This window comes from Vipera ursinii (genome assembly GCF_947247035.1).
Source record: "Vipera ursinii genome assembly, chromosome: Z".
Classification (NCBI taxonomy): Eukaryota; Metazoa; Chordata; class Lepidosauria; order Squamata; family Viperidae; genus Vipera; species Vipera ursinii.
The window spans coordinates 117,941,055-117,965,974 of NC_139517.1; the positions used below are offsets into that span (position 1 = coordinate 117,941,055).

Genomic DNA, 24,920 nt, shown 5'->3' on the forward strand with positions numbered 1-24,920 from the left:
GTCTCTGCTTATAATTCTTTTCCAAAACATATATGAATTCAAAGGCTTCTTCTCATTTGTAAACACCACCATCCAATTGTTCTCATCCCAAACTCTTATTTCCCAGATGTAGGATTAAAGCTATCTGTTGTTACAGGATTTTAAAAAATTCCCAAAGGGACACTATGACATACTCTCCTCTGAAAGTATAAATCTAACACTTGTTTTTGTTTTCATCTAACTTCTAGAACTGAAACTTAGTGTAATGGCTTAATTAACAAAAATCTAAAACAAAAACTGGTTTGGGAACAGCATGTTTAAAAGATTCCTAGAGATTTGGGATGCAAAATTGTTCCTGTCACTTCTGCCTTGTCTGTGCTCAATATCCAGCTATAATGTATGAAATTAGTATTACGGAGCATAGAACAACTCAAAGAATTAATGCAAAATCAGAAGATTTGGAGAGACGTGGCCCATAGAATTGCCAAGAGTCAAGTCACAACTAAATGGATAACATTATCATTATCATGTATTACAGAAACCATAAGTTAAACTACGGTAATTCTTCCCAATCCCATTATACATGTAGCTGATTCTTCTAAAAATGGTTTTTAAAATTAAAATTAGAGCTGAGAGCTATAATGGATATGAACAAAGCACAACTTAAAATATATGAACAAAACAAAACCCTAAATATATTAAGGTTGTATTATCATAGAAACTACAAATACACACACACACACACACACACACACACACACACACACACATACATATATACACATATAGAGAGACAGAGTAGCTTCAGATGTCACCTAGAGTTTACAAAAAAATAATTCATAAATAAAAGTAGATATAATGCAATAATACAGACAACCAAGATTACTTTTTCCCCTCTTATTAGTTTTCCAATATTATAAAAGTATCTTAGTATATTTTATATTTTAACATTCCATTTTTAAAACTTCAAACACCTTATATATTTTTTCTAGCTTTAAATTTACATTGATATTAAAATTAAACGTTTAAAATCTCTCATTTTCATATTGCTAAATAACCACCTTTCCCTTTACCCAATTTTCTCCGATACCTAGTAATGTAAATACACTTCTTATTTATCTCATTTCCATATCAATGTTAGTAGTACAATATTAGAATGGTAGTCATTAGGATACCAATTGCAAGGAGAAAGAGGAGGACAATATAATATTCTTATTTCTCATTTATAGTTTCCACGTATTAAAAATCAACCAAAATTTCTTCCACTTCAACATTTAATACATCCTTCCTTACCTGTCACTATATCCAAGTATATTAGTTACACTCTATCATTCTTAACATATATACATCTTAATCCATGTCATTTAAAGAGCTCAATATTTCAATGTTAATATTCATACATATGGTTTTTTTGTTTTTTTTTAAATTAGTATTTTTATCTACTCATCAAAACAATCTCTCGTAATCCAAGTACAATCCTGTCTATTTTGGTATTATCTATTTCATGCCTCTTAAGAATATCCGTATTTCTTCAATCTTATTCTTGCTTTCTTCCTATGCCATGTCATTTTTCGCTTCTTTGCCTCAGGGTCATCAAAGTATTCTTGTGTTGTTATATCATATTGAAGTGGCCCTCCAGTCTCCATTTTTGAAGGATTCAGAAGTCTGTTAACAGCACCAAATCTTCTCATTATTTTCTTGATATAATTGTCCTGGTTGTTTCCCATTATGATCTTATATGTTGAATAATTAATTCTTCTGCCAATGTATTTGATTGTTCAATTTCTTCTGTTAAGTTCTGTCCCTATAAAATATTACTTGTAGTCACAGTTTGAGTTTGTTTCTTCAACATGCTTTCTAATTCTTTTCCAAAAGCTCTTATTTCATCGCCAGCTGTAGAAAGGAACTGATAGGTTTGGTAAGATATTTCCCATATAGCATAATTTGTTTTTGAAACTCTTCCATGATGAAGTTTCACATCTGGTGTTCAAGGTTAATCTTATCTTGTTTTTCTTAAATATTTTCTTTTTTTTTAAAGAGAGTCAGATTGCAATTTCAGGTTTAGCCACTGGGTGTCCCCCAAGTGCTTTGAAAGTTCTTTTCTTTTATTTATTTATTTATTTATTTATTTATTTATTTATTTATTTATTTATTTAATTTATATACCGCCCTTCTCTCAAGAGACTCAGGGCGGTTAACAGGGCAATACGTAAAAGACAGATACAAAAGTTAAAATTATTAAAACATGATTAAACAATGCCCATAGTACAAATTTAAAATTAAAGTCATAATAACAAACCCACCCCATCCCATCAGGCCAGGCCCGCTTCCTTAAAGAGATGGGTTTTAAGGTCGCGCCGGAAGGAGCGGAGGTCGGGCGCCATCCGGAGCTCTACCGGAAGATGGTTCCATAAGTCCGGTGCACCCACAGAGAACGCTCTCCCCCTGGGGGCCACCAGTCGGCATTCTTTGACCGGCGGCACCCTGAGGAGGCCCTCTCTGTGGGAGCGTACTGTGCGGAGGGAAGTTGACGCCGGCTGCAGGTGCTCCCCAAGGTATTCTGGACCCATGCCATGGAGGGCTTTGTAGGTCATTACCAAAACCTTGAACCTCACCCGGAAGACAACTGGCAACCAATGCAGCTCGCGGAGCAAAGGTGTAACACGGGAGTATCGGGAGACCCCCGACACAACTCTCGCGGCTGCATTCTGTGCCAGCTGGAGCCTCCGAGTGGTCTTCAAGGGTAGCCCCATGTAGAGAGCGTTGCAGTAATCAAGACGAGAGGTCACGAGCGCATGAGTGACCGTGCGCAAGGCATCCCGGTCTAGATAGGGCCGCAACTGGCGCACCAGGCGAACCTGGGCGAACGCCCCCCTAGTTACAGCTACAATATGGTCTTCTAAAGAGAGCTGTGAATCTAGGAGGACTCCCAAGTTGCGAGCCCTATCTACAGGAGGTAATGACTCACCCCCCATAATGAGGGGTGGGATATCCTGAATATCCCGGGATGCCGGTACGCACAGCCACTCCGTCTTGTTGGGGTTGAGACGAAGCCTGTTCCTCCCCATCCAGACCCGGACCGCCTCCAGGCACCGGGACATCACGTCGAGGGCATCACTGGGGTGGTTTGGGGTCGAAATGAAAAGTTGGGTATCATCAGCATACTGATGATACCCAACTCCAAAACCACGAATGATCTCACCCAGCGGTTTCATGTAGATGTTGAACAGAAGGGGCGAGAGGACCGACCCCTGAGGGACTCCACAAGCGAGAGGCCTCGCGGTCGACCTCTGCCCCCCCGTCAACACCGTTTCTTTTTTCCCAACATTTTTTTAAAAACACCCCTGAGCTTGCTCGCGGCTTATTTGAAGGGAGGGTTGATTCTCCCCTCCCTCTCCACAGGGGGGAAGGTACTTAGCAGCTTATTTAGGTGAAAAGAAGATTAAGGTATAAGAGAGGAATCTTACCCCCCCCCCCGTCTCTTCCACGCTGCTTTAATGTTGCCTGACGGTAAGTTTGACTTCAGCAGTCTGCAGCCTACTAACTGGCCATATTACTATGGCCAGTCTTTTGTCCGCCGGTACGAAGGGAATGCATGCACTAACAGGGGGGGTTGCGGCTCCCCCGCATTTCTGCAAAAGCCCCTTCTATCTGGTCGCCCCCTTTAAGGCGGCTCTTTGGCCCTTTTAGGACCCGCCAGCAATGCGAAACTGGACGTGGAAGAAGAAAGCTGTCCTCCAGACGTCCACAACGGCTGGCTTGGCAAACCGGAAGTCCAACCAAGATTACTATATTACTGTATATACTTGAGTATAAGCCAACTCGAGTATAAGCTGAGACCAGTTATTGACTCAAGTATAAGCCGAGTATAAGTATAAGCTTGGCCCCTTCTTAGCAACATATCTATATTCTGTGCCACAACGAGCCGCTCGTTGACTCTGGCAGCATCCCGGAGCTGGCTCGGGCCGCGGTTCGCAGGGTCTGCTCATCAGGCTGCCAGGCTTCCTGGCAGCACATCCCACAGGGAAGGTCTGCTAGGGAGGCGGCAGTCAAGCATTGTTTCCCTCCTCGTGCGTGTGTGTGTCTGTGTGTATGTGTGTGAGAGAGAGACCTGCGGGAACGGCTGGTAGAGGTGGCGGCAGTCCGGCGTTCCCCCCCCCTCATGCATGCGTGCGTGTGTCAGACCCGCGGGAATGGCTGGTAAGGAAGCGGCGTCCCCCCCCCTCCTGTGTGTCGGGCCCACGGGGCTTGACACACAGAGAAACGCAAACGCCGGACTGCCGCCACCTTTACTAGCCATTCCTGCGGGTCTGACACACACACACACACGCACGAGGGGGAGAAAAAACGCTGGACTGCCGCCACCTCTACCAGCCCTGCAAGCCTCTGCCGCCCCTTCTCTCCGCTGCCTGTTCCGAACGAAGGGGCGTCCCTTCGTTCGGGCCAGGCTGCTGAGAGAAGGGAGCGGCAGAGCCTTGCAGAGCTGCTCCCTTTGGCTCCTCTTTGTTCAGGCCAGGCAGCGGAGAGAAGGGGCAGCAAAGGCTTGCAGAGCTGGCGGCAGTCCAGCATTGTTTCTCCCCCTCGTGCGTGTGTGTGTGTGTGTGTGTGTGTGTCAGACCCGCAGGAATGGCTAGTAAAGGTGGCGGCAGTCCGGCATTTGCGTTTCTCTGTGTGTCAAGCCCCGTGGGCCCGACACACAGGAAGGGGGAGAATGCCGGAATGCCGCTTCCCTACCAGCCAGCCTGCTGTCGACAGCAGGCTGCATCCTAGGGCTGGCGCAGCTGGTGCTGTGGGAGCTGTGGGGCCCGCTCTCTATGGCAGGGCTGCATGGGGCAGGCAGCAGAGGCAGTGGCAGACGTCATGGGCCAGGCACTCTAGGGCAGCCAGGTAGGCATGCTGGGCCAAGTGGAGGCGGCGCAGGTCCAGCACCGGGTAGGCCATCAGCTGGCCTGGCCCATGGAAGGTCAGCCGCCCGCTGTGCCCCACGCGTGCCACCTCTGCACCCAGCACCCGCAGCCACCCTGCCAGCGCTGCCTCCGCCCCACCTGCCATGCACAACCCTGCCGTGTAGAGCGGGCCCCGCAGCTCCCACAGCACCGTGGCGTCACATCTCCCATCTCCTCCAGCTATCTTCAGCAGTTAAAAAGAGGTGTCCGCCAGGCCCATTGGGCCAAGGGTCTCGCAGAGGGCAGGGTGGACTTGACAAATGCAAGTTATTTGAGGAGAGGGTTTCTTTGCCACTGCGTTTTCTCCTTCTGACTTGTGGTCCGCCTAGCTGACACGAGGTGAGCATAAGGCAGGTGCACACGTTTTCCGTGCTTTGGTGCCAAGCTCTCCATGCTGCAGTGCGGCATGGAGAGCCTGGCTGACACGGGTGAGCACAAGGCAGGAGTGCACATGGACTCCACTTTTTCGGCAGGGCAGAATTAAGTTCTGCTCCCCACCTCCCACTCCTGGTCCTCTCTTACTTACAATTAGGAGATGGTGTAGTTGGGCAGCAAGGAGGGGTGCAAAGTTCCTGCCAACTCACCTTCGCTGCAGACAACTTGCATTTGCAATGTTTGCCGGCTGGGTCTTTTCGCGTGCTCAGCAGCAATTCCTATTGGCTTTTGAAAGTGGCCAATAGAGGGAGTAGCACACTTTGTGCAAAAGTTGGAAAAAAATCTGTCAAAAAAAGGTGCCAGAATGCCGTTCTGAGAGCTCTATGAGAAAAAAAGCCCTGTCTTTACTTAAAGTGGCGGCTTTCTTGAATAACTGAATCCTGTCTTTGTAGATCCTTAACTTACCTGCTCTTCCTAGCTCACAATCCATTTTTTCTTCCATAATGTATCAGCCAACAACTTCCAGAGAGGTATAGGTTAATTCAAGAGGATGCAGCAAAGTTAAAACAATATAAGCAATCCTTGATTTATTATCACAATTGGGACTAGAACTTCTATTGCTAAGCAAGACAGTCATTAAGTGAGTCACACCCAATTTTACAAGTTTTGCCACAATCACATGGTCCTTAAAAGAATCCGGCTTACCCCACAGATTTTACCTGTCAGAAGACAGCTGGGAAGGTCATGGAGATGCTGCAACAGTTTTAAATATAAGGACCACCTATATAATCATAAATCACTTTTTTCATATTAATATAAATTTAAACATTTACTAAATGTCATGGCTGTTCAAAGGGAAGGAATACATATAAGAGTTCTTCCTTCCAAGATTTAGCTTATATTTTTATGGTTAGTCAAGCAATGCCTCATCTTATTCAGTAATAACTCCTATATCCCTTCAAGATGGCTATACAGTAAATAAGCCTTTCTGAACATGCCTTTGTGAAATACATTAGCACTACCAATTATCCCTCACAAGTCCTGCTCATTAAAACCACTGTAATGAAATATTTTTGGAGTATCATGAAATATTTTTGGAGTATCCCTTGCCTAAAGCACTTCAATGACATACTAAAAATTAAACGGCCCACTATGGCCAACATTTGGATCAATTCATCGCTCACTACACAATAATATTCCAATTGTCTGAGGTATTAGTTATGCCTATTAAGCTTCATTTATCTCAAAGGCAAATATAAGGGGTCAAAGTGGATGAAAGAAACAGGAAGGGAATAAAATTGTATAATTCAAAACTCATAGCATTAAAAGATTCATCATTGTGTGCTACAATAACATTAATCAGAGCAAAGAGACTTATTTAGTCACTGAACAATTTTATACATATATCCAAGTTTGCTGTTTCACCTTATCATGAGAGGACATATTAATTAAACATATTCATTACTAACCTCAGCTTCTGGTCTTAATCTTAGCTTCAGAATTTCAAAATCACATGAGATAATATGTGTGTGATTATGATGACACTTGTATGCTGCTAAGCAAGCAGAACAGGACATACATACAGTATATTGATATATATATTGATATATTCAACACCAATGCAAAATTTAACCAGAGTTTGCAAATCACTTTGAACTGTTTATCTTTATTCGTTATTTACATATAGGTAATCCTTCACTTACAACCATAATTTGGATTATACAGTCATGGCTGAAATTGTTGGCACCCCAGAAATTCTTCCAGAAAATCAAGTATTTCTCACAGAAAAGTATTGCAGGAACACATGTTTTGCTATACACAGGTTTATTCCCTTTGTGTGTATTGGAACACAACAAAAAAGGGAGGAAAAAAGCAAATTGGACATAATGTCAAACAAAACTCCCCTCCTGTTCAACATCTACACGAAACCGCTGGGCGAGCTCATTCGTGGTTTCGGGGTGGGGTATCATCAGTACACTGATGATACCCAACTTTTTCTTTCCACCCCGAACCAACCCAGTGATGCACTCGACGTGATGTCCCGTTGCCTGGAGGCAGTCCGGGTTTGGATGGGGAGAAACAGGCTTCGTCTCAATCCTGCCAAGACTGAGTGGCTGTGCATACCGGCATCTCGGGTTAACCAGGTTGTTCCATCACTAATGATGGGGGGTGAGGTGTTACCCCCCCGTTGATAGGGCTCGCAACTTGGGCGTCCTCTTGGATTCACGGCTCAATTTTGAAGACCATATAGGAGCCGTGACCAGCGGGGCTTTTGCCCAGCTTCGTCTGGTGCGCCAGTTGCGGCCCTATCTGGACCAAGATGCCCTACGCACAGTCACCCATGCGCTCGTGACCTCCCGGCTAGACTACTGCAACGCTCTCTACATGGGGCTGCCCTTGAGGACCATGCGGAGGCTTCAACTGGTGCAGAATGCAGCCGCGCGAGTTATGGGAGTTTCCAGATACTCCCATATAACACCTCTTCTCCGTGAGCTGCATTGGCTTCCGGTTGCCCTCCGGGTGAGATTCAAGGTGCTGGTAATAAAGCTCTAAATGGCTTGGGTCCGGATTATCTAAGGGAACACCTGCTGCCGGCATCAACTTCCCATCGTCCTGTGCGCTCCCACAGGGAGGGCCTTCTCAGGGTGCCGGCGGTTAAGGAGTGCCGGCGGGTGATCCCCAGGGGGAGGGCATTCTCTGTGGGCGCGCCTGCCCTTTGGAATGATTTACCGGTGGAACTTCAGACCACCCCCGATCTGCGTTCATTTCGCCGGGACCTGAAAACCTGGTTTTTTGATCTATCAAGCCTGGACTGAAGGGGTTTTAGCTTTTAATATTGTTTTAATTGTTGGGCTTAATTAATTTAATCTATTTTAATTTTATACTATTTTTATATTGTATTTTATGCTGCCCTGTAAACCGCCCTGAGTCCTTCGGAAATAGGGCGGTATAAAAATTTTATTAAATAAAATAAATAAATAAAAATGGGCTGGACAAAATTATTGGCACCCTTTCAAAGTTGTGGATAAATAAGATTGTTTCAAGCATGTGATGCTCCTTTAAACCCACCTGGGGCAAGTAACAGGTGTGGGCAATATAAAAATCACACCTGAAAGCAGATAAAAAGGAGAGAAGTTCACTTAGTCTTTGCATTGTGTGTCTGTGTGTACCACACTAAGCATGGACAACAGAAATAGGAGAAGAGAACTGTCTGAAGACTTGAGAACCAAAATTGTGGACAAATATCAACAATCTCAAGGTTACAAGTCCATCTCCAGAAATCTAGAATTGCCTTTCTCCACAGTGCGCAACATTATCAAGAAGTTTGCAACCCATGGCACCGTAGCCAATCTCCCTGGTCGTGGACAGAAAAGAAAAACTGATGAAAGGTTGCAACGCAGAATAGTCCGGATGGTGGATAAGCAGCCCCAAACAAGTTCCAAAGGAATGCAAGCTGTCCTGCAGGCTCAGGGAGCATCAGTGTCAGCGCAAACTATCCGTCGACATTTAAATGAAATGAAACGCTATGGCAGGAGACCCAGGAGGACCCCACTGCTGACACAGAGACATAAAAAAGCAAGATTACAGTTTGCCAAAATGTACTTGAGTAAGCCAAAATCCTTCTGGGAAAACGTCTTGTGGACAGATGAGACCAAGATAGAGCTTTTTGGTAAAGCACATCAGTCTACTGTTTACCGAAAATGAAATGAGGCCTACAAAGAAAAGAACACAGTACCTACAGTGAAATATGGTGGAGGTTCAATGATGTTTTGGGGTTGTTTTGCTGCCTCTGGCACTGGGTGCCTTGAATGTGTGCAAGGCATCATGAAATCTGAGGATTACCAAAGGATTTTGGGTTGCACTGTAGAGCCCAGTGTCAGAAAGCTGGGTTTGCGTCTGAGATCTTGGGTCTTCCAGCAGGACAATGACCCCAAACATACGTCAAAAAGCACCCAGAAATGGATGGCAAGAAAGCGCTGGAGAGTTCTGAAGTGGCCAGCAATGAGTCCAGATCTGAGTCCCATTGAACACCTGTGGAGAGATCTTAAAATTGCTGTTGGGAAAAGGCGCCCTTCCAATAAGAGAGACCTGGAGCAGTTTGCAAAGGAAGAGTAGTCCAAAATTCCGGGTGAGAGGTGTAAGAAGCTTATTGATGGTTATAGGAAGCGACTGATTTCAGTTATTTTTTCCAAAGGGTGTGTAACCAAATATTAAGTTAAGGGTGCCAATAATTTTGTCCAGCCCATTTTTGGAGTTTTGTTTGACATTATGTCCAATTTGCTTTTTTTCCTCCCTTTTTTTGTTGTGTTCCAATACACACAAAGGGAATAAACCTGTGTATAGCAAAACATGTGTTCCTGCAATACTTTTCTGTGAGAAATACTTGATTTTCTGGAAAAAATTCTGGGGTGCCAACAATTTCGGCCATGACTATAGCTCCTATCACTAAACAATGCAGTCATTAAATTAATCATACCCAATTTTATAACTTTTTGCGGTAGTCATTAAGCGAATTCAGCATCTGCCATTGATTTTGCTTGTCAGGTCATAAATGGCAATCCCATGATCCCAGGATGCTGTAACTGTCATAAAAACATGCCAGTTGTCAAACATCTGAATTGTGATCATGTGATGCTGCAACAGTCATTAGTATGAGGACTAGCTCTAAGCATTTTTTTTCAGCACTATCATAACTATCGACAAACTAATGATCGTAAGTCAGAGACTACCTCTATATAAATTTATTGTAAAGTATGTACAGTTACATTCATTCAGTGACCATTCAAACTTAACATAGTGATTAAATGATGGATACTTACAATAGCTCCTTGGAGTCGTATTATTGCAATTTGGGTGCTTGGAAAACAGCTTGCAATTATGACATTGCAGTAATGGTCACATGATCACCATATGCAACCTTTACTCTCAGCAAAGCCAATAGGAAAGCCAGCAAGAGGTTGCAAATGACAATCACAAAACTATGAAATGATGCAATCATACAGGATTCAATTAAAGATAGAAATTGGAACTGCTGGCAAAAAGTGATCCCATGCCTATGAGATGATGCAATCATATAAGATTCAGCCAATGATGGAATCTGGAACTGCTAAGTCAAAAAGGCCACACAATGTCATACTTTATAACAACATAGCTATTACATTTCATAATTCTGAACACATATTCTACACATAAAGGATATCTCTGGAAGAGATCAAGACTGCTTTCCCTGGCATCAGATTGTATCCTTTTAATAAATCAAACTACAGCATTCTGCTCACTGCACTAAAGTGGACCTATTTACATTATTAGTGTCAGTTCCATAATTATACAAATATATGGATAAAAAGGATGATACCTGTTCTTTATTTGCTGTGAGTCCTGTTGCCAGTTCAAAAACCTTCCTAAACCAGCAGCTGAAAGGACAACATTCAACTCATCTCTATGTCACTGAGGAATCAAATTTCTCAAATGCAGAGTAGAAAAGATGATTGCATAAATATCAAAAATGCTCCAGAATAGTGTTCCTTAAAGTGTGGCTCTGGGACACGTGGGCATTCTTGAAGAGCTCTCGGAGACACAAAATCAAAAATACTTACCAGCCTATGTTGAAAAATATTACAATCTTACAAGTCTCTCAAATTGTGAGAAGTGATAAAGCAGCAAACATGTCAATTTTAGTTTTTAAGATGGTAAATACAGATTAGCCTTGCTTACCAGTAGTAATTGGAACTAGCAAATCTGTTGCTAAGTGATGCTATTGTAAATCACATAACATGATCATGCCTATGTATGTCGGAAATTGTGATAGTTCCCAGTTTCTCTCATTAAGAGAATTTGCAGTGCTCTGTGTTATGTGGTCTTCATTTGCAATTTCCTGTTGGCTTCGCCCTTGACATTGTTTGCCAAAAGCTGGCTGTGAAGGCTATAAATGGTGATCAGGAGACTGTGGGATGCTACATGACCATGGGACACTGCACGATTATATGATTATGGTAGCTGTGGTAGCAGTGGTTAGAATGCAATATTGCAGGCTTATTCTGCCCAGTTAGGAATTTGATTCCGACTGGCTCAAGGTTGACTCGGCTTTCCATCTGAGGTGGGTAAACAATTGCCCCATTGTTGGGAGCAATCTGCTGACTCTATAAATCGCTCAGAGAGGGCTGTAAAGCAGTATGAAGCAATATATAAGTGCTATTGCTATTACAATTGCAATTGTCATAACACCAAGGGGATTGCTATGCACCCAAATCGCATTCATGTGATCATAGGGACCTATGGAACTATGAAGAGCCTTGTAAATCCCCATCATTCAGCACCACTGTAATTCTGAGCAGTTGCTAAACAAGTAATCATTCAATCATTCAACAATGACTACTTTTATTGATAAATATAACCCATACAAAGCTATATTTGGAATCTCCATAATTTTTAAAAGTGGGAAATGTCTAGAGAGAAAAATGTTTAAGAAACACTGCTCTAAGTCTAAGAGACTGAAAAGTGTTACAATTCAAACTTGCAGCCTGTAATAATAAGATACAAATATAATGGCAACATGTTTTCAAAAATGTGGTACAAAGTATTGGAATATTTATACTTTCTTAACACTTTGATCAACTGACTCTACACCTCATGCTTCTTAGGATTCACAAGATTAAAAGTGGTATTCCTTAATGAAATCATTTTTTCCCAACAGCATTTGTCTAATAACATATCATACATTTTCTTAAACAAAAACTAAAGATTATTAAGCAAGCAATGCCTTGAAAAGAAATGGATTTGCATGAGGAATTTTGTATGAAATTATACACATCGCTAGTAAAACTAAATTGGGAAGCAATATAGGCACGAATATACTAAGGAACAATATGAAACTTGACATGGAAGGATATTAAAGACTTATGTGGATAAAATGTTTATTCTAACACAGGGGTCCCCAAGTCCCGTTCCTTGGACCCGCACCTGTCAGTGGTATACCAGAAACCTGGCCGTACAAATAAGTGAAGTCCTATACGCAGGCAGCACGTGAAACCATGCCCCCTGTCTCCATGGAAACGGTCTCTGGTACTCAAAAGGTTGGAGCCACTGTTCTAACATATTTTTAGGGAAGCCTTTCTTATCTTAATACATTGTACATTATACCTTAAAAAGTCACATCAACAAATACACCAGACATAAACAGAAAAGCACAACAGACTGCAGTCCCCAAAAATGAAAGTGAATGTTGGTAATAGGAGATTCTATCCTCAAAGGAATGGAATCATCCATCTGCAAACCAGACATACAATCCAAGGAGGTATGTTGTCTCCCTGGAACAGAAAACAAAGATAAGGCTGAGAACCTAATCAAAATAATTAGGCCTACTGATTACTACCCTTTCCGCCTCCTCCACACTGGGATAAATGACACAACAAAGAACCTGAGTACAATAGTGAGAGATTACGAACAACTAGGCAATAAAGTTAAGAAGCTAACAGCACAAGTAGTGTTCTCATCAGTACTTCCAATGAAAGGCCAGCACCCATTGAGGGAAAAAGAATTCTAGAAATAAACCATTGGCTAAAGGGTTAATGTTGCCAAGAAAACTTTTGTTTTCTGGATCATGGACTGCATTTCCTATGCGAAGGACTCTTGGCAAGGGATGGGCTGCACCTCACGAAAAGAGGGAAAAATGTACTCAGAAAAAGACTGGCCCAACTCATCAGGAGGGCTTTAAACTAAAATTGAGGGGGAAGGGTGACCTATCTTTAGAATCTATAGAACCTAAAACCAATCATAAATTCCAAGAAAACAAATCAAACAATGAGGTAGGGAGTGATGAGAAAAAAGAAAAATTCAAACAACAATCAGGAGATGCAGGAAACATACCCAGGGACAGGCATAAAAGTCTTAAATGCTTATATACAAATGCTCAAAGCTTGGGGAACAAACAGGGCGAACTACACGAGGGTGGGTTTGACATAGTTGGCATTACAGAAACCTGGTGGGATGAAACCCATGACTGGAATGGACCGATGGATGGATATAAATTGTTCAAAAGAAACAGGTCTACAAAAAGAGGAGGGGGAGATGCAGTATATGTAAGAGAACACTACATATCTACAGAAATGTACATGATCCAAGATAAAATCATTCCAGAATGTATATGGGTCAATATAAGAGAGAGAAAAAGTGACATTACCCTAGGTGTATATTACAGGCCACCCACCAATCAGAAGAAATAGATGAACTCTTTGCCAACCCACTAACAAATGTATGTAGGAAGCATACCACAATAGTAATGGGAGACTTCAACTATCCAGATATCAACTGGGAGACAAACTCTGCAGCGAACAGGAGGTCAAACAGATTCCTAATCAACCTAGCCAACAACTTTGTGATGCAAAAGGTGGAGAAGGAACTAGACGTAAAGCCATACTACACTTAATTGTAACTAATAAGAAGTGATAGAGGGAGTTGAAGTTGCTGGAACCTTGGGCGAAAGTGACCATGTCACACTGGAATTTAATATAATGCAATCACTAGCAACAGAAAACAATCCAATCAGTGCTCTGAACTTCAAAAGAGCTGACTTTAACAAATTCAGAGAGAACCTAGGAAATATCCCATGAATAAAAGTCCTAAAGGAAAAAACAACCCAAGAAGCGTGGGAAACTCTGAAAAATGCGATCATAAAAGCCCATACCAGTACAATACCACTGAAAAAGAAAAACAAGAAATTCAAAAAGAAACCAGCATGGCTGCACAAAAATCTCTCTGACAAACTGAAAGACAAAAAGGACATTAACAAAAAATGGAAAGAGCCAGAATATACAAAGATTAAGTCAGGAAAGCAAAGGATCAGAACGAACAAAGGCTTGCAACAGAAATCATGGATAATAAAAAAGTTTCTTCCAACATATTAATAACAAGAAAAAAGTCAAGGAAACTGTAGGTCCACTAAAGAGAGAAGGTGGCAAGGAAATAACAGGCAATAGGGAGAAAGCAGAGCTGCTTAAGTCATTTTTTGCATCAGTCTTCACACACACAAAAATTACAGCTTACAATATACCCCCCCAAAAAACCACAGCAAGACAAATCAGAAACAAAAATTAAAATAAGCAAAAAAATTTGTGCATGGTAACATTAATAGTATTAGCTTACCTTGAACAAAATCCTAGTCTTTCAGATACACTAAAAACTGAAGGGTTTTTTTTCAACTACAAAGGTAAGCCCTGTAGGGTAGACAAGGTGGGTTGTATGACATATGAGAGTTCCGGCACTTTTTTTTTTTTACAAAAAAAGCACTGTGTATAAATCACATATTTTTCTTTAAAAACCCCTCTTCTAGCCACAATTTTGCTAGTCATGATAGCTGGGGATTATCTAGTTGTAATCTAGCATCTAAAAATTCCAAATATAAAAAGCATTTTAAAGAGCTGGACCAAGGCTTTTAATATAATTTAATATAATACTAGTTTATAACATTACAGAATTCAATTCTGTAAATTCTAATGCATAGGAAGAAAAATGCCCATTGTTTGAATCTTATAATCTGTGTTCATTTTGAACAGAAATATATGAGCTGAAAACAGAATTGTAATAAATCGTGTTATAGTTCCATAGTGATTATTTTAATACTACCTGACCTGCTTGATACATATGATAAAAAAGGGACAGATATGGCTTTTTTGTCCTAGGCAGATACATTTTCAGTAATTTATTTAAGTTCATTGTGCCTCATATTTTTTGCCACTTTTACTGATCATTGTTTTAATATATCCACATTTTGGCAACTATGTGTTATTGTTACCAAGTGTAAACTGTCCAGGTAATTTGACAGATGAAAGGAATATAAACTTGAATAAAAATATTTGTTTTCAAACAATGACTGAAATTAAGTTCTAATTTATATTTCACTCTCAAACAAAAGCTTCAAATTTAAAAATTACTGAGGAATACAAAAATATTTTATTATTGATAATTTTATAAGGCAAAAATGAGATTAAATCAACTGCTGTTAACAGAAATGTTAATGAATCTAAGATAATAAAAAGAATAATTTGTAGATCTGAACAGTAAATATCATTTCCAGTATTCCATATATAAAATCAGGCCCACATTTTATCACTAGCCTTTATAGTTGAAGCCAAAATTAGAAGAGTGCATAAAATTCCTGAATGAAAAAGCTGGACCTAAATTTGCACTTTGTGGGAGATGGACACTGTTTTAAACACACCAAATGTAGTGATAATAAGGAGGCAAGACATCCAGGAATGTGTTAAACAAATCATTCTTCTTATTATTAAACATATAATTTACAGCAACCTTATTCTGTGAGGATTCTTAACATTAACATTACCAGACAGCATATTTAGTGTTTGACCACCCAGACTTTTGAGGCTGGCTATAAATATACCTACCAATACAAATTAGCATTACATTTCTCTGGCAAGTAAAACATATTTAGCAATAGCAATAGCGCTTAGACTTATATACCACTTTACAGTGCTTTACAGCCCTCTCTAAGTGGTTTACAGAGTCAGCATATTGCCCCCAGCAATCTAGGTCCTCATTTTACTGACCTCAGAAGGATGGAAGGCTGAATCAATCTTGAGCCTATAAGCCTCGAACTCGAACTGCCAAGCTGAGGTCATCAGAAGTAGCCTGCAGTACTGCATTCTAACCACTGCGCCACCAGGCGCATTCATATTGTATTGTTCCTGAAGTTTCTGCTATGTGATCACCAATGCAAAAAGGTGGGATACAAATCAAATCAAATCAAATAAACCATTAAATAAAGTAATACTAAAGCGTAAGTTCCTGCTAAGGAGTGCAACATATCTTTCCAGTCCATAAACACATTTCCCTGTCTTCTACTTTTGTAGCAATTCACTTTTTTAGATATCAGGATAGTCAATATATATAATTCACTAAGCCTTCTACCAGTAAACAGACCAAGCTGGTCTTATGAACTTGTTTAGATAATATACAGCCATTCTAATTAGCAACCAATAAAATTAACTATCATTCCAAACATTCACTAAATGACAAAACTCTACTGCACAAAACTGTAATAAGCAACGTTATAAGAATTATCATCATTGCCTTCGAAGAAATGCTATGATTATTTTTCAGTGTTAGGTTGTATTACAATAGATTTATCTTAGAATACTGCTTTTAATTAATGAGGAAAAAAACACTTTTTTTCTAATACGTAACAACAGCAGTGAGCAATTAAATTCCTGTGCAACAATGAAAACAGAAACATAATTTGCAAATAAACCATAAGATAATCAGCAAGTACCGACAATAATAAGCAAAAAATAGGTGCCTGCCTATGCAGATTACTAAAGAATAGCTTATTAAAAAGTAGATTTTATTACTTCAAATGTAAAATATTTGACAGTATAGCAAGGCTGCAAGCCAACAGCAAATAGGTAATCATTTCTTTGATGGTTCAGCATGTTTTAAATGCAAGCCTGTGAAACACAATGATCCTGACTGTACTGTACTTCCAACTTAAGATAGTAAAGCAAGCAAACAAAACATAGCATCATAGCACTGATGATGTTGCTCAGTATGGTAATGAAATGTCTGTAAGAAAACTACTAAGTTCTCCACCAAGGACTCCACAAACCAACTGTATTCTCTTAGATCATCACTGGCTCTAAAGCAGGGGTATCAAACTGCTGGCCCATGGGCAAGACGCATCATCCGGAAGCTGCGCCCACCCCATCACCTCAATGGCAAAACCATGCCAATACGTTACGCAACATCACATGATGCCGTGAGTTTGACATATCTGCTCTAAAGGATTAACCAACATTTGCAGATTACTATGTATAAGAGTGCTAGGGTTACAATGATGAACATTCAACAAAAATAATTGGTACTTTTCAGAAGTTTTCCATCTAGTTTTTTTCCATCTTATTTCTACTTTGTCACAATAAATAATACCAGACCTGCAGAAGACTCCATTCCAATGTCAAAATACCAAAATACAAACCATACTGTAACATATTCAATAATTTGATATCCTGAGTGTTTCTACTTCTTTTAAGACCATTTTGAATTAGTTTTTTTTTCCACCTTCCAATTCTATAAAATAACTGTAATGAAAAACCCTAATACTACTATGCTCAAATAAACAAGGGAACATTTCCTAATGCCCTAATATTTTAAAGTCCTCATTTTGCTATATTGAGAGTGCCAGGAAAATACAGTAACAAAAACTACTAATCTCTTTAAAAATACCATATATAGAATAATCCCTATTCATTTTCAACCTTTTGGTGACCGTCCATTTGAGAGAATTAATCTAGATTAATTTGTTCTAATATACATTCCTATTGTAAAGTTGCATGAACTCATTTTTAAAAAAAATGCACTTAATTTGTCGATTAAATCTTTTCCAAATAAATAGTATGCCTAAACACATTAACCTAACTCTTTCTGAGATACTGTATAATAGAAAAGTGTATTTGAACACAGGCTTCATCATTATAGCCCTAATAACTTAAAACAACAAATAATAAGGTGGAAAAATGGACTACAAAAAGATTTTGGTCCCACCTGGAACAACATAGTGAAAGACCAAAAGAATTCTAAGTATTAGTTGAATCTATTGCTTCAGATATTCACACTTTCTGGATAAATATAATAAAATGATAAAATAAAAATTGTTAAGTCATCCACCTCCACCACATTCAATAAATTTGAGCAGACTCCAATAAGTTTAAGTATGGGATTCTTGGAAAAATTTTGGTAATTTCTTCCCAAAGATTAAATTGGCATATATTTCTTTACCAGAATAAAAACATTCCTAAGCACAGCAGCAGAAACATTTAAAATGGAGATTCTGGAGATTAAATCTCCAAATTATGTTCTAATGCAAATTATTCTCTCCAATTCTCTACACGCCTTCAAAGCATCTGAGTTCAGCTTCTCAGATACAGTAGGTATGAACTCCTGTCTTTGTAATCAATCTGTCCACATTGTTGACAATGACTCTGTTTTACTTATAGAAACTTTATCACTTTTTATACTATAAACAAAATGTAAATGCTGACAGTATTACATAAAGAAAAATTATTCTGAACTGAGACAGCTGAGGAGCATTGCTTTGAACCCTCAATCTCTCTTAATGAAAATCCTAAATAATTTAAGCTTCTCTTTGATCCAAGGCTGCTATGATGACAAATAGAAATTACGGATGAGACAGTGTGAGCCTGCAATATCTATGGTGCAAAAATCTGGATGACCAATGGAAAGAGGCAAAGTTAGACTTTTCTGATTTTTTCTACGGTATTGAAATCAATTGATCATTTAGAACTATAATAGCCCAGATTTGGCCTATTATAAAGTGAAAGCTGTAACATAACATTTATAGCCAGTACACTAGTCAATTGGCCACATCAATAGAATCATACCATGCATTGTTTTAGAATATTTAAATTAAAGTATAAATGCTTCAGATTTACAGTTTTCATCTGTCAGGCCCAACCAAATACATTCATATATCACACAACGTTATCGCTATTAGTAGTAGTACAGATAGTATGAGACTGTATAATACCAGTACTAAAGTCTCTTGACAGCTTACACACACAAAAATTAAACCTTAAAAGCAATTTAAAACCATGAAACTAAAATAGATCAAAATAATCAAAAATTAAATGCCTGTCCAAAACCATAATTTTAAAGTTTTAAAGCAAAGAATTTACTTTTTTTCAGTTCAGAATTGATTCCAAAAAACTGGAGCAAGAATTGGAACAAGTTGCCAAGAGATAAGCCTGTGGTAGGTATAGACACACCTCTTCAAATGAATTCAGTAATTGTGGTGAGGACAGAAACTTCTTGAGTACACAAAGGCATTTTCTCAGGAATTCTGAGCCCAAGCCAAATAACATTTCAAAGAGAACAAACCAGCAAATTGTATCCCATTTGAAAACAAACTGGTAGCCAGTATGATGTTTTTAGGACAGGTGTAGAATTGTCTCTTTCAATTCTTCCAGAATTGAATTGAATTGAAATCTACAGAGGCAATTTTATATCTACATCACTTTAGGTTATTTCCTTCTAAAAGTGAAAGTATTGACCAAAGGTGAAAGATGATGATTCTGGCTTCAATCTAAGAAATCAGAGGAACATTCTCAAAGTAAATACTAGTTTCTGAAAACAAGTCTATCTATAATTTATTTAGGGATTTTTTCAGCCAGCCTTTATTATTTTTAAAATAACTTAAGGTGATGACCTCCTTCCTCCTACTATTTTTCCCACAATAACAACCCTATGACATGAGTTGGACTGAGAAAGAATGGCTCAAAATCACCCAGCTGGCTTCTTTCACACCTAAGGTGGGATAAAAGCACAGTCTCCGGGTTTCTAGCTTGGTGCCTTAATCACTTGATCAAATTGGCTCTATAACAAAGAGATACATAAACTGCCACCTCTACAACTAGTTCTACACTTATTTGAATTTAGTTTTAGTTTATTTGCTCTCATACAGCCAATTAACAATTGCAAAACAGTGTTAGTATCTAACATAAAAATGTTACTGAGAGATTGTGTGAATAGACTAGAGCAATTTAAAGCAGTGCTCCTAATTCCAAATGTCCAGAAGGATTCAAATGGATAGATATCATAGTTGATGGCATTAAAAATCACTGAAAACTTATAAAGTACTAAAAGAGTTATTTTCTTAACTATCAGACAGAGATCACTCATCAGGCCAAGGAAGGCAATCTTTGGCTTGTAGCCTACTTTGAAGCCAATCTGAAAAGTGTCAAGTTAATTTATGTCCTGCAGAATTATCTCGTTTTTCTCATGTTTTATCTGATAGAAATACCTAAGACTTAGATTGCCAGTCCAAAAGACATATGAAAACTTGGTTATGATTGGGCAAGTAGCCCCTCAACTATGAAGAAAACAACTTAAACAAGTTTCACATGTTATAACAAATCAAAACAAACAATTTTCTGGTCAAAAATTAATTTCACCTTTTGATTGTAGGATATGGACTGATTTTATAAAAAAATGTCTGCTAGATCTTTTAGCTACACAACAGTTACATTTGCCATTTATTAATTATAAAGAAAATAGAAGCCTACCCAATTCATAAATATTTATGAATATATATTTAATATATATTTAAAGGGTTTATCTATTAGCATTGAAGAGAGTTGTCAAATTGCAGTAATGTAAAATCTTCTGTTGAAACTTTAATTTTATGTAATATTCCAAACTCAAGGTAATTTTCAGACAGAATGTCTGTTTTCATTTCACTTTCTGAAATTAGAGCTGATCTACAGAAAATTTAATGAGGAGGAGAATACTGGAATGATCTTTATCATTTTATTTCATTATTTTTATTGATTTAATGTATCCTAGATAGTACTGTTAAAATTGTAATTTACTTGACATCTTTTAATAAAAAATATAGTATAGCAATAACAGAAATTATTTAATTGGGGTAAGGGTTAGGATTAAAATAACAAAATTACTGGATTGCTGCTTATAGCCAAGAAGCCACCAGCCTCTCAAACCACCTTAATCACAAAAGATTAAAGACTGGTCTATATTTACCTATCTCTTAAGACTCTCCAAATTTTTAGATGTCACAAACTGAAACTAATCTAGTCAATACAATAATTTCATAGAATTATAGAGCTGGAAGGGACTTTGGAGATCTTCTAGTCCAACCTATTGCCCAATTTTTGAATACAACTCTTTATTATCTGGGCTGATTATGAACTGGGCTTATTATTTATTATTTATTTTATTTATTACATTTTTATACCACCCTTCTCCCAAAGGACTCAGGGCGGTGTACAGGGCAATAAATAAAAACAGGATACAAAAGTTAAAAGCGAATTAAATAAATGCCCAAGGTTAAAACAATAGTTAAGATGTATTAAAACCCCAACCAACCAAACATTTTTAAAATAATAATTCCTTAAATGCACTCTACCCATCTTCGGTGGGAAGGTAACAGTACTCCATGACATCATGTCGACCACATCACCACGGAAATGTCCTCGGACAACAGAGATGACATCACCTCCTATAGTCAGTAATGACTAGCGGAATAAAATCTACTAGAATGCATTCCACCCATCTACCTTGTTGTTTTCATTCTCATTACTGAGAACTATTTTGCAAAAATTAAAGGATTTTTATTAACTAGCCATCTGACCCTATTCCAGATTTCAACCATGGCTCTGATAGGACCAATCATAAATTCTTGTAAGACCTCTTGAAATGCTATACCTTTTAAGAGTGGGCTTCCAATTCAGTCCTGGAGAGGAGAGATGCTGTGATAAATCTACCCCCCAAAATGGAGAGATTTCAAGCATTACCTGACTTGGTTACAGTATGGAATGATATTTAAAACATGAGCTGTCACATAGAACAGTATATTCATAAGACCACAGATACTAAAGGAAGTCCGTCTTAACACCCTATTATTCCAAACACTAGTTTTGTACATTTGATAATGGCAATGCAATAGAACTAACTCCATTTTTTTGCTAAATTTCTATCTTGTTTATGATTCTCATAATTAAAAGATCTTGTAGGATTTAGATGCTGGAATCCAAACCCAGGTGAAAACAAAAACAGAGATTCAATTTGTTGTTTTGAAATGGGTTAATGCTGGTAAAATTGGATAGTGAAATTCATATTTGAGACATTGTTCTTTAAAAAAAATTCAACATAATAAAAAATCTAATTTTTTCTTCATTTGATATTATATTTAATTATGTGGGTTTTGTTGCTTTCTTGCTTTCCACCAGTGATGTGTTCATTGCAAACAAAGGTTTGCAATGAACACATCACTGGTGGATCAGCTCCTGGATTAAATATGAATTTCATGTGGAAAAATTGAACATGTATATCAATATTTTTTTACTTGTCTGCTCAGTGTAGTTTAAAATGGAGATCTTATGTAAGAAAATTCCTTCTCAAAGGACACCTAATTAAGTGGGGGACAAGGAAACAACACCCTTAGATAAAAATAAATGGCAAGTATCCAATCCAGATCACAACAAGCTACAACCCCTGAAGAATTCTGTATCAACTCTGTTGAACTTAAGCAAGTCCAGCTTTAGTTAGATGGTAAAAACACTAAGGTTGGGCTTTGTGTACAGCAAATCAATCCGTTACTAAAACATTATTATATCTTTAGACACACATAATAATTCTTAACCTTACAGCAGGATCAGAACACAAAACCATGTCAACCCAATCATTGTATCTGACAGAGGAATCTCAATCCCCACAACCAGCCACAAGAGAACAACCTGTTCAATCTTTTCCAGGCTTCTTGTACAAGGATGACTGTTAGCAAGCTCAAGGAATGGTGGGCTATAAATTGAACAGATAAGCAAACAAAACCCACCAAGTTCATTCTGGCTTAGGCATTTGGACTTTATTCTCTAGATAACCCTGTATCCTTAAAAGGAAAACAAAAGTGTGTTAATTAATACAAAATAATGACTATTAGCAACTCAGCCAGATTAACATAAATCTGCTATCCATTAAACTGGAGATATACTATGTCAGTCCATTATAGACTCAACTAGCAGTAACTACTAATTTGATAAAAAAGCGAGTAAAATCTTTTCCAGGAAAGACTAAGGCAACTCTCCGTGAGCGATTTATAAAGGTCAGAAAGATCTTTGGAAGGTGCCTCCCTTTGCCCCCGTCTTGGGTTCGTTTTTTGGGGGGGAGTTGGTACCCGTGTCCTTCAAACCTCCTAAGAGGCATATTACTTAAGTCCAGACAGGCTGAGTTCAAACCCTCTATCCTTGCAAAAGCAAGACAGTCTGATGCTACTATCGATTATTATGAACATCCTCACCACCACCACCACCATTTTCCACTTCCAAAGGCTACCTACAACCTTCTTTCCTTTCCCTTTTATTGAGGGATGCAAAAACTTCCCCTTCCTACTTTAAGCCAGGATTAAACCAAGCCCGAGCCCAGCGGAGAGGCTTTTACGGCCCAGACCACGAAGCCCCCTTCCCTTCAGGCCTGCCTTTCCTCCTCTTTGCCCACACCCCTGCCTGCCTGCCATTATCCGGCCCAGACCTGCTCCAAAGCCGCCCCAGCGAGGCGAGCAAGCGAGCGCGGGCGTCTCCGAGCGGGAGGCCCATCCAGAAGACTGCGGCTGCGAAGAGCGGCGACCCGCCCAGGCCTCTCCGGTCACGCGACTCCCAGGTTCCCCGTCCGAGCAGGCCTTCCCGGGGACGGAATTTCTCCCCAACCCGTCCTTTGCTCCCGCCTCGCGATGGGCTCACGCACACACCCCTTCTCCTCCGCGACCTCCCTCCCCTTCCCCGCAGGTGGCCGCCGTCGCGGCGGGGGGGTTGGGGGGTCGGTCCGGGAAGCCCCTTCCTCGCCGCAGTCCCCCGTCTCGTGCGGGAGCTAGGCTGAACAGATGAGCCTTTCCCGCTCCGGGTTGCAAGGGGCACCCCCGGATTCACACGGGGTTCCAGGAAACGGGTCGGGGTGATAGAAGAAAGGAGGAAAGGTGGAGTGAGAAAGAGACCCCCTCCCATGCAGTAGGCTTGCTCCCCAGGCGGTTAGTACTCTGCCTTCTTCCCCCACCCTCGTTGTATTCCGATTTTGTGCAACCTCCTTCCCCCCCACACACACACACACCTCCGGAGCCGCTGCATCTCTATCTTTGCCCCCATCGGTATTTATTTCTCCTCCCCGTCGCATTCAACCTTCTTCTCCCTCCCGCGGCTGACTCTAGCAGACCCGGGTTTTGTAGTTTTTTTTTTAAGGCGCCATGTTTATAATCCTCCATCCTATTTTTAAAAGAAAAAACAAGAATTCTCACCAACACCCCGAGCCGCCGCCTCTACCTCCTTGCCCCCGTCCCTCCTTCTTTCCTTACTCCCTCCAAGCCAGGGAATAAGACACTCAAGATTTGCACCGCAGGGATTGCAAAAGCGGGCTTTTTCGCTGATTTCCCCTCGGTCCCTTCTCTTCTGCCCCCCCCCCCTTTTCCCCCTCCTCTTCTTCTTCCTTCTCTTCCACCCCGACTGAAGCCGGGGTCCCTCACCTTGTCCGGCTGCGTCTCTACCAGTTGCAGATTCTGCAGGCGGAGGAAAAGAAGTTCGCCCAGGTTAAAGTTTGCAATTCCTGCTCCAGGCCGCGGCTGCTTCTTCCGCCTGCTACATATTTTCTTTCCCCATCGGAGTTTTATTGTGTCTGAAATTTTTTTTTCCTCTCTGTCTCTCCTCGCTCCTGGCCGTCTGCACACTTCTAGCTTTCTGGGATAAACAGGATTTAGGATACAGCCTCGGATCCTCGGAAAAAGGAGAACTCTAGTGGCGTCTGATGGAGTTGCCGTGGCTTTCTTTCTTTTTCTTCGTTTCCACTCTCCCCCCCCCCCCTTTCCCCTTCCTCTCTCTCTCAAATGTAGCATAGAGATATGGATGGTATTCTAGAAGGCAATTTTTCCAACTATTCGAACGATCTCTACTGAGTTGCGATACTCTAAATTTGCAATATGAAGAGATGACGGGAAGATAGTTCGTTTCTTGCCATCGTATTTTGGAAGATGTTTTTTTTTAAATCATACTTCCGTGATTTCCAAAATTGCAAGATTTTTGGAAGCAGTAAAGAGCA

At 40.0% G+C, this 24,920-nt stretch overlaps 1 protein-coding gene across 7 annotated transcripts in view; it reads right to left on the bottom strand.

Moving 5' to 3' along the window:
• ZMYND11 (zinc finger MYND-type containing 11) overlaps positions 1–24,639 on the bottom strand; it is a 114,434-nt gene extending 89,795 nt beyond the window's left edge. For 2 of the 7 annotated variants that reach the window (XM_083378437.1, XM_083378436.1), the window contains exons 1-2: positions 24,352–24,639; positions 23,943–24,094 (exon numbers count right to left, since the gene is read on the bottom strand). In XM_083378437.1, the coding sequence (XP_083234563.1) occupies positions 23,943–23,977 (35 nt within the window). In that variant the 5' untranslated portion in view covers positions 23,978–24,094; positions 24,352–24,639. The remainder of the gene's footprint in view (positions 1–23,942; positions 24,095–24,351) is intronic. The other 5 variants (XM_083378440.1, XM_083378439.1, XM_083378441.1 and 2 more) reach the window with 4 other exon arrangements.
• Between the last annotated feature and the right edge of the window lie 281 nt (positions 24,640–24,920).